Below are 11,386 nucleotides of genomic sequence, written 5' to 3'. Positions count from 1 at the left end.
AAGTGTACGTACTAGCTCGACCGCTTAAGGTTCGATCCTCTTCTTCTTCTTTTTCTTTTTCTTCTTTATCTTTAAAGCTGGTATAGCGGGGGGCAATGTCAAGGTAGCCTATAAGGCCAGGCGCATCCCTGCCAGTCGATCATTCCTCGTCGAGAAACCTGATCGTTTCGTACAGTATATCGATAGGTACTAGTCGATCGTAACAAAGGAAGGAGAAAAAGAAAAAGTAAACCAGAGATGAGGAATGCTGTGCTATTGTGTTACGCGTGCACGCTGCTGATCGGTGCCCAGGCCATTGGAAAATACAGGGGCCTGGAGTTTTTGGAGCCCTGCTCCAGGAGCGACCCAAGACTGGAGGCCTGCCTCGCCAGAACGGCCAATACACTCGTCGAACATTTCCGTCAAGGTGAGATGTCGAGGATCTAGAGTGATTTACATATATCAACACTTTAAAGTTTCTATTTTTTACATAGTTGTTAGTTTCTACTTCGTCTAGCTTTCTAGCTTTATGAGACATTATATAGTAGCAATCATTCGATTTCTACAATCCGGTTTTTTAAATAATAATATATTTAACATATTAAAAGATCTTACTTACGTAAACGAAAAAGAAATTTAAAATGTATGTATTTAAATTAAATTTTCTATTGGTTTTATTTGATTTGATTTTAATTTAATATTTATGTTTATTGCAATTAGTGACTAAAATATGTTAACATTATAATTAATGACTAAGTATAATTAAAGTATCGAAAAACCTTGGGAAAGTTGAAGTACTATTCAGTTTGCCGTTTCTTGTCGTGTCAAGTGAAGTCTCAGCAGATGATAGGAATTTGCGGTTCGTCGAAGTATATTGCTCAAGCAATCTCTTTGTTCTTCACTTTTTTACTTCACATTATTGTCAAGAATGTTAATAATCTGTTGTAACGTTTCTTTAAATAGAAAAAATTGTTATCTTTAAAAATAATACGCTAAGTTTAAAATACATAAAAATAAAAAGCATTTTTCAAATTCTTATTGAGTAAGAAGAAAAACATTTTAGCTTTAAAATCATTTCTATTTAAGATTTTTCTATTTAAGATTAGGAAATCTGCAGTAAAGCCATATAAAATAAATTAGATATTTGATTAATATTTGAAGAAAATAAATGAAATAGAAATAAAATTAATTAAAATTATTAAATAAAAATTAATATTATTATTTTATGATAATTAATATAATAGAAAATCACTAATAGTGGCATAAATTTTTAAAGCGACACCTCTTATTTTTCAAAAACTAAACATTGTACTCTATTAATAATAATAAAAAAAAACGTAATGTGCTTAAACAATTAAATAGATAAAAATCCATAATTTACAGTTTTTTAAATATAAAATCTGTTAAATATAAATTTGTTTAAAGTAAAACTTCATTTCAAGCATAATTTTTTTGTAAATTGCATAGTTTATACAAAAAGTATGTAAGAAGTATGTATAAATATAAGAAAATTTTACATATTTAGTTTATGATTTATATTTGTCTCATAAAGCAATTCGGAACATAAAATTGTCGTAGAGTGGAAACTTGTATATTTCTTTGTTATTGTGAATAAATCTAAGATATGTGATCTGTTTTTTTTACAACAAAATTTTATTTTAAATAAATTCTCTATTTCTTAAATAAATTTTTTAAATAAATTTTTTATTTTTATTTTTAGTCCTTAAATTGCTTTTATTTTTTTAATGTTTAATTCTAGCTTTTTTATTTTATAAACTTTGTTCTTTAATACATAAAAATATATTTTATCACAAAATTGTTTTTGTTTATAAATTTATATTTGAGCAACGACTTTCTAGTTTACATTTATGTTTTCAAAAAGTTTTATTTTTAGCTTCTGTTTAAGAAATATTATCCAAAAACAAAGTAATGCCAGCATTGGTAATATTTTACTACATTATAATTATATTATGTGAAAAAATTTTACATGCTGTAGTCAAAAGTACGCTTTCAAAAAAATAAATTTAGATAATAATGCAAATAATTCTTTTTTGTAAATAAACTGAAAGTTGAAAGTCTGGGACGAACTGGTTCCGTAACCACGTGGTTTTGTTAACGATCACGGCACGTTATAACGGTGTATTCGAATGGTCACCCAGTGTCCTACATTCTACTAGTATTGTATGATATTGCTTGGGCACACCTGGAGCAATAGCTTTCTTGAAGCGTGCCAGCGGGTGGAAAATTACTGAAGTTACTTTTGGATGCAATAAGCCTTTTAAAATGTATTACAGCAATAATTAATAAACAGTAAGATTATAAACGGTTTAATGACCTTACAAACATATAATACTGACTGTATTAAATTGAACAATTGAGAATTAATTATTATTTTACTGAGTATTAAATGCACTTTTGTTAGTACTCTTAGTAATATAAATGAATAATAATTACTGGCCAATTTAATACTGTTAGTATTAAATTGCTGTAAAGATATAACAATCTACAAATTAAAATGTAATAAGATTTAATAGTGTCATTTAACACGACATTACTGCTCAAGAAAAATTACATTCTTGCAACATCACGTAAAATTTACTTAAGAGAATATACGTCGTTTGCGGTGAAGTCACGTTCTAACAACATTGCAATTGCAGGTCTACCGCAACTGGGTTATCCAGAAGTAGAGCCAATTATCCTGGACGAGCTGCATATCGCGCTCGGAGGAGGCCCGAATGGCTACAGGGCACAATTCAAGAATATCACCGCGAGAGGAGTATCTTCCCTGCGAATAACTGGCCTCAGGACAAGAATAACTGACGATGAAGTGCAATTGCAACTGGCCTTTAGCGTTCCCAGAATTAGAGCAGCTGCTAAATATCGGTCCAGTGGAACTTTGATTTTAGTGCAAGCCAGCGGCGCCGGAGATTATTGGGGCGAATACGGTAAGAGCCTGTTGAAAAAAAGAATAAAACTAATTAGCTTTGATACTCATTAGCGTAATTTATCTGTTGTGTTGCCATACCTATTGTTCTATGATAGTTATTGCATCCAGCGAGAAAAAAGAAAGCACTATGACAAGTACGTAATGTTTTTCCAATGAATCTTCGACCGAGTGAAATGGCACTGCAAGTATGTCGTGACAGCAGTAACTTTCACTTTACGCTGTGTATATTTATTGTCAACAAACTTCACTTGCTTTGATGATAAATGCTATTTTGTAGCATCATACAATTGTACTCAAAAGTAATAGTTGGCTCAATAATAGGTTATATATTTAAGCAATTTTTTAATGTTTACTAAAGAAGCAATTAAGTAATTAATAAAATTATTATAAGCATTAATGTGTGATTAATAATAAAAATTAATTGCATTTTAAAATATTATATCCAAAATATACATTAAATAAAATTTACTTTTTTATAATTTTTATATATGTATAAAATACAAATTACTTTTTTATAACTTTTATGTTAATAGTGAGAGTAACTTTCGTGTCTAATTCTGCATTATAAAATATGAATACTACATTCATACGTGAGAATCTGTGCTGCGTTAATTAATTGTCACAGCGTTAAACTCCTTATAAACATGATTTATTCTCTTGTCGTAAGCGAAATAAAAAAAGAAAATGAAGGATCTTGAAACATTCTCTTTTGAATGAGTCACTGCTATTCGCGCCTTTTTAATGACAACCCGATGTACGAATCTTTTCTCAATAGATTGTATAATTCTAAATCATAAAATATTTATTTTAATATTTTTATAATATTGTTAGTAGTATTTCATATTAATAAGAAATATAATATTTTTACAAAATTTGTAATAAAAAGAAAATAATCTTGTTATTATATCATAAAAAATATTTATTAATTATCCAAAATATAATAATATTTTTAAATATTTATTTACGTACAAGTAATAATTATTTATGCGACACATTGTGTAATAAAAGTATTAAGAAAAATCATTTTTGAAATAATTTAATTAATTTAAACAATTTACTGTTAATGGTCATTAATATAAAATATTTCAATAACATATAATCACAATTTATATAAATTTGTTATAATTTTTTTGATAAAAGCGATGTATTCTCTTTTTTATCCAATTTATTTTAAATTTTCTTGCTTCTTTGTAGAGGGTGTCAGGGCCAAGGTTTTTATCAGAGCAAGGCCATTTTTATATGAAGATCGTCGTTATCTTAGACTGCAACAACTGAAAATAGATTTCAGTGTACAAAATATTAAGATGGGAGTTGAAAACGTTCGCGACTCCAACAGCATACTATGTAAGTACTAATTTTTGGGCTAATGAATAAACTTTAGATTGTTTTTAATTTATGTATTTAAAATAAAAAAAATTTTAATGTAATACAATAATGATACTAAAAAGTAATAATAAATATATTTAAATAAACTTTTAAAAATAAATAAAGAATATTTAAAAAATTAAAGGATTAACATGTAATAAGATGAATTTAAATAAAAGTGCAAATAAATGCCATAATAAAATTGATATTATTTGACACTAACGTTTAAAAAGCAATTAATTAAAGGCTATTTGGTTATAATTAGATTTTTGTGGAATTTTGTGTAATATTTCTCTAATAAACATTGCGACAAATAAGTTTTCTTGATATACAATTTTAATTGAACAAAAATAGTAATAATATAACCAAAATAAATTAATATTTTTTAAAATTAGTTAACTTAAACTAAATAACTTTTAATATTAATTTAGTTATGTTAGATAAACAAATAATTAACTATTAATAATTGCATAAAATTAAATTAAAGTAAATTAATTTTGAAAAATGTTATTTATATTCAGTTAGAATGTCATAATTTTTTAAAATTAAAATTATAGATTATTCTAAATAACAAGACAATTACAATATTAATAAATATAATATTTTATTTGTGAACTGTGTTTATATATATTAACAAATCAAACTTTTTTCAATCTTTTTCTCTTTTACTTAGGTAAATTTTTAACATAGAAAATTAGTTAGTAAATTAAAGTTTATGTATTTAAAAAATAACTAATTAAAGTTAAAAGTTTATTTACTTAAAATTAATTGAATTAAATTAAACATTTTTAACTTCTTAATCTTACTGTTAAACTTTAACTGTGAAACTTTAAACATGACAAGTTATTATTTTACCTTAAATATAAAAATATTAAATTAGTAATTAATTTTATAATAATGTTAACAAACATTTGATGCAGCAATGATGTTAATAAGAGTTCTTTTCTCTAAATAAATTATAAAAAATTTTATTGCTTAGAAAGAGAAATTCTTATTGGTCTTATTTCCATAATAGATGCTTATTATTCTTATTATACATATACATTATTATTATTAAATAGACTATTTCTTTTTAATATTTTGATATTATTATTCTTGATAAATTTTGAACTGTCTTACAAGATTAAAAATTTATTTGATGCTTAGTTTGATAAACTTGATAATGTATATAAAATTACACAAGAAATATCAGCACGAAAATCCACCTGTGATCAAATCTCATCTTTAATAAGTCATGTTTTTACATATTATTTATTGTTCACATTTAAAAACTTAAATTTTGTATATAAAAATTTTTTTAAATCTTAAATTGTATTTTAATATTACTTTTGTTTCTTTTTAATAGTGGCGGCGCTTAATCTTTTCATCAATACTAATAGCCAAGAATTGTTGAAAGAAATGAAACCGGATCTGAGGAGGAAGCTGCTACAAGTGATGACGGGTTTTGTGGAGAAACTTTTTGCTCAAGTGCCATATGACGCCTGGATTACGGATTAAACAATCGACTGATAACTATCGAGAGTAAAATTCAATCATTATTACGTCATCGGTGCATTTTTGAACCGCGACGCGAGACTTAACGTAAAAGGAAAAGAATCTCTTATGTTCGCGCGAGTCATCTTCGAGATACAATGGAGGTTCCTGACACAGAACTCGAAAATCACGAATAACAAAGATATCGATTATTTCCAATTAATGTTTTTAAGAAAAACCATTTGTTGAGAAAAATTTGTAGCGATTAGTAATGTAATTTTTTTAGACATGACTTGTCCAATAAGCAATTTATATCTGCAGAGTAAAAATTGTTATTACGCTGCAATAAAATACAGGGTGTTTTTGTATATAATTTTTGGAAACATTGAATTTTGTTGTTTCCATTTTACAAGCGTTACCCAAAGCATAATTGTAAAGATGTTCATGGGAAAAATAAAAAATTTTTAGGGTTGAAATTAATAATAAATATAATTACGTATGTATGTATATTGTTTAGGATAACATTAACCGTGAACAATTTGTAGCAAACTCTTGTCTTACTGTTTCAGTCTTGTCTTACGGTATCATAGTTTATTATTTATTTCAGTTTTACTTTATTGTGGCATTGAAGAATCTAAAATATCTAAATTGACAATTAATTATTCGAATTACTTTATAATGGCATATAGACAACATTTAACATTTTAATGGTTTAAATTTTCGAATGTATTATATTTAGCGTTATACGAATTTAAAGAATTAGATTAGATAATAAATAACTAGATTAGATAATAAATAACTAGTTATACATATACTTATTGTTTTTAATATAACAAATACAAATATAATAAAAGTAAGTTTTGTATACACAATTATATGTACATATATTATATGTGGACATAATAATATTTATTGGCTTTTTTTACACATTAAAAAAGTATTAGTTTATCATTATCAAAATACTTATGTGTGTTCAATCAATTATTTTTTGTTTGATCTTTGTCTTAAAATATAAATTATAATGTCTAATTTTGTTAAGTTAGACTTTTTGCTGCAATATTTGTAACAAAGTATCCGTAATACGTAATAATTAAAATCTGTCTGTAATGTCATTCAAACTAAAACTTGGTAACATAACAGAGATAAATAAGGTTCTCCATATAAGAACTTCCGTCATGCGTGGCAGCGAGTACTGACTTTAAACTGGAATTTGTACGTAATACTAAACTTAGGTTGCGACTAACGTAACGCTACAAATACTTTGAAGCGTTTGACTAACCAATCAAAACAAGAAATTTTATGAATTAATCAATCGAAAAATGCTTCGAAGCATTCGCAGCATCAGCCGTTGTGACCGTAGCCTTATATTAACGTATAAATAAATGTTAAGTTTAACATTACAGATTTTAATTACTGTGGACAAATGTACTCATAGATTATATATGTTTTAGTAAGAATTGTTTACAAAATTTACGACATTTTGTCAATTCAAATTTATTACAGAAGAATCCTGTAAGCGCACAACAGGGATAAATATAAATAAATAAAAAACACAATTTGACGGTTTTTATTTTACAAAACTGCGTATTCAAATTCCATGCGTATGATTGTCACCACATTGTCATAAAAATAATAAATATCAGTATTAATTAAGAAATTTAATAATTAAGAATCTTGGGATAATACAATTAAAAAATCAGAAATTATTTATTTTATTATGCATACAAGTATATAGTGTATTATTATAAAAAGAAAATAATTTTAAATACATATCGACTAACCCATTTTGATAAAAAATAAAAATAATCTTTACGTTTGCAATTAGTGAAAATAAAATTTATAAAATTTACCAAAGTTAAATAATAACTAATTAAAAAGCTGAAAGTTAAATGATAAAGTTAAAAAGTTGAAAAGTTTTAACTTGGTTAATTTCAAATAAATTATTCTTTAACTTTAGTTTATTATTTTTTAAGTATACCTACATAAATTTCAACTTTTTAATTTTTTTACTAACCTAAAAATTTACAGAAATAAGAAAATACATTTCCATATAAATGATAATGTTTCTTTGTTATTTTATATCTCTTCCAACTCCTTTGCCTCTTGTCAGAAATGTGATGACTTTTTAGCCTATGTCTGGTGTGCGCTCTTCAATAACTTACAAAATTTATAAAACCTACAGTTTAATGTCAGTCCAAACGACCAAATTAAAGGTAAGTTATTTTCGATGATTTGCCTTCCAAAAGATAGCGATTGAATAAAAATCAGAAAGATGATTCTGATCGGAATTTAAACCTAGGTCACGCACAGTAAGCAGACACACAACTTACTACGTCATAATTGTTACATTATTTTATATAAACTTAATTAAGATAAATAAATCAAATTTACTTATATTGTAATTGTTTTATTATTTAAAGTAATCTAAAAATTCAAATTAAAAAATTATAAATTTTAAAATATTACAAATTTTATCTTATAAGCAAGGCTTTCAAAATTAACGTTAACTAAAATTAATCTTAATACAGTTTTTAACTAGGTTAATTTTTAGTTTATTTAACTTTTAATGTAACTAAATTAATATTATAACTTTAACTTAATTTAATTTTAAAAAGTATTTAATTTATTGAACCTTAGAATTTATATATTTTGCATAATTATATTTTACCTTTTTACAGCTTTTTTATAACGCCTCTTTATATGTAAATTATGATAACATTATGTATCTAATATTTCAAGTAAGTATATATTGGTGTCATTTATTATATAAAATAGCAATAGTTTTAATATTATAATAGTAGGATTGAAGTGATTTGAAGAACAATGAATATATGAAGTTTTAAATGAGAAAATAACAATAATAAAATGATAATTTCTACATGCAAGACAATTATATACAAAACACAATCAATTATGTATATTATCCTTCAAATTAAATTCAGGTTTTCTTCTAGGAAATCTGATAATCTCAGCACGATCCTTGTGCCAAGCAATAAATAAATAACTGTCTAATTATTAATGATTTGCTTAATAAAAAGTTGTATCTAAGCTTAGCATTTATGAGTCAAAGATCGCAATCTAATTGAGTTTATAATATCATATCGTATAATTTCAAGGAAACATGTATAGTTATTTCTTTTGAGTACAAAAAGTAAATATATTTAATGTTTAATATATAATTTTTTAAAATAGTAAACATTATGTTTTTTCACGTAAATACACACACACACACATTAACATAAAAATATTATTTATCTTCTCTTACATACATGAACATTTTTTGATCATTAATAAAATGACTGTTTACGATGATAATCATTACAAAATAGACGAGAATCCCAAATTTTATTCTGACTTTAATATCTGAATAGTAATAATATTTCATAAAACGTATGTCCACAATAGATATAATTACTGTATTTGTGTTTTTTCACAGGAAACCGATCATCATTGAATGCGTCTCGATGCGTACGTGCGTGCGGGTGAGAAAGAGCGAGCGAGCGAGCAAGCGAGCGAGAGAGAGAGAGAGAGAGAGAGAGAGAGAGAGAGAGAGAGAGAGAGAGAGAGAGAGAGAGAGAGAGAGAGAGAGAGAGAGAGCGAGAGAGAAAGAGAAGGGAAGCCATCTTGCTCACTACATAAATGCATTCTTATGTCAACGTTACGTCTTCTCTATTATCAAAGAATATCCGTGATTAGCGTTTATTCTGACATAATGAATCTGGATTTATTTTTCTGATTGGCGGTACGACGCCTCTCTATGCTATGCCGAAATTGTTAGGTCAGTGGAAACAGGAAATTATGATTGGGCTTCATGCACGTATTTTCTTGTAATAACTGATAGTTACTACTAGAAATAATTTCTCGAGATATACGTTAACAAAAAGTTTTTGCTTCAGGAAATGCATTATTGTGCGGTTTGAGCTAAAAAATTACAAAAGTACCTTAAGCCATATCACGTCATTCGAATCTTATTTACGGGACAAAAGTTTACCTGCAGAGATATTAAGTTTTCAACTAATTTTCTAATTATAATTTGCTAACTGTACAATAAAACTGAAAATACTTCTCTGATATATTTCAAACAGAAAGAACAAAATATCATGTCACGTATGAAAAAAATTTGATTTATGCAGGAAATGATAACTGTGCTTTACTAAAACTAAAAAACTAATTTTAAATATATTATAATAAAATAATATTTTGGTTCGTGTTTATATACTATCTACTATCTAATCGTATATTAAATAATTTATTAAAATATTTATACATATGAACATAATAAAATTTATTTATATAAAATAAATAATAGTTAAATATAAAAGCTATTTATTAATGTTTTTCTTTTTCCCTCTTTTTCCTTTTCTCTTTCTTTAATTTGCTTTTGTATAAATATTTATTTTTTGTTAACAATATTTAAAGATGTAAATATTATAAAAAGTTCTCGTATTTATGTTGAACTTTTTCTTAAATTGATGGTTACAGTAATAATCACAATTTATATAACAGATTTTTAGTCGACTTGACAAGAATTGTTACTCCAATGATTTCTATGATTTGATGGATGAACACCAATTATGATGTTTTTACTAGACAGCTCGGTTATTTATGCGCACGTAAACAATCATTCTCCTATGCATGGAAGTTACACTTCATTTCTTACATCCAACATATGAAGTCAATTTGTAGAAGTCAGAGTTTTAAGATCATAAAGTATATTAAAATGTGTTAAAAACAAACAATCAAAAATTATTTAGTGATATAGTTACATAAATAATGTAAATTATTTTGTAATATATTTTATGTTTGCAGAAACTATATTTTAATTATATATATTTTTTAAATTGGTTTAATTATATTTATTTTAATTAATTGTTTTTTAAATGTTTATATTATAATTTCATTAAATCTACATAAATTTTGTAATGTTAAAAATAGAATTAGGTATTAGATTGTTAGAAAATATTTACATCACAAGCGTTAAAAAATTTTTTTATTTTATCTATAATAATCCAATATTATATGTATCTTTACTTTATGACTGTGATTATATACTATGACTGTGATATGTGTTGATTCTTGCGCATTAGCATTTCCATATTTTTTTAGTTTTTACAAAAAATCCGTAAAAACATCTCCCTTTTACGCATTACTTCCATTAATTCGTAAAACTTATGCATTCTTCCGTGTTTCTCTGGTACGCACGTATTACTTTTCAAACAGTTTTTTCGTCTGTTTTGTCTGTATGTACATTACATAATATATGAACATCTTAAAATATTTGTCTTGTATTAATTAGTTAGTTAAATAAAGATAATTTTCCATATATAAAAAGAAAAATAGCAATTGGATTGTAGCTATATTCTAAACATTATAAAATTAGATTTCTTGGCATTGTATACAATTGTTTAAAAATAATTTAGTTTATGCCGATAAAATAGGCGACATTACACACATAAATTAGATAAAATACATATTTATGTGTAAAAATATATAAAAATAACAAATTTCTATTAGTTTGTTTATTAAATAAAAGACAATTTGTTTATTTAAATAAAATAATAAATTATTTAAATAAAAAAGTTAAATATTTGAATCTAATTATTGTTGTATAATTGTTTGACA

General features: G+C 25.2%; 1 protein-coding gene across 1 annotated transcript; it reads left to right on the top strand.

Annotated features, from left to right (window-relative positions):
- The first annotated feature begins 112 nt into the window (after window positions 1-112).
- LOC105837600 (protein takeout) lies at window positions 113-6,526 on the top strand. The gene is made up of 4 exons (XM_012682513.3): window positions 113-406; window positions 2,637-2,924; window positions 4,121-4,270; window positions 5,637-6,526. The coding sequence occupies exons 1-4, from the start codon at window positions 238-240 to the stop codon at window positions 5,786-5,788; spliced, it is 759 nt and encodes a 252-aa protein (XP_012537967.1). The 5' UTR covers window positions 113-237; the 3' UTR covers window positions 5,789-6,526.
- The last annotated feature ends 4,860 nt before the right edge of the window (window positions 6,527-11,386 follow it).

The sequence above is a fragment of the Monomorium pharaonis genome, chromosome 6 (genome assembly GCF_013373865.1).
Source record: "Monomorium pharaonis isolate MP-MQ-018 chromosome 6, ASM1337386v2, whole genome shotgun sequence".
NCBI classification, from domain to species: domain Eukaryota; kingdom Metazoa; phylum Arthropoda; class Insecta; order Hymenoptera; family Formicidae; genus Monomorium; species Monomorium pharaonis.
Note: the sequence above shows the minus strand (reverse complement) of the source record. Positions and strands in the feature narration are given on the sequence as shown.

Bases quoted from the DNA above. Each gene is read 5' to 3' on its own strand.
- LOC105837600 (XM_012682513.3), top strand. From the start codon at position 238: ATGAGGAATGCTGTGCTATTGTGTTACGCGTGCACGCTGCTGATCGGT. The intron at 407-2,636 runs GTGAGATGTCGA...TTGCAATTGCAG, and splicing joins CGTCGAACATTTCCGTCAAG to GTCTACCGCAACTGGGTTAT. The intron at 2,925-4,120 runs GTAAGAGCCTGT...GCTTCTTTGTAG, and splicing joins AGATTATTGGGGCGAATACG to AGGGTGTCAGGGCCAAGGTT.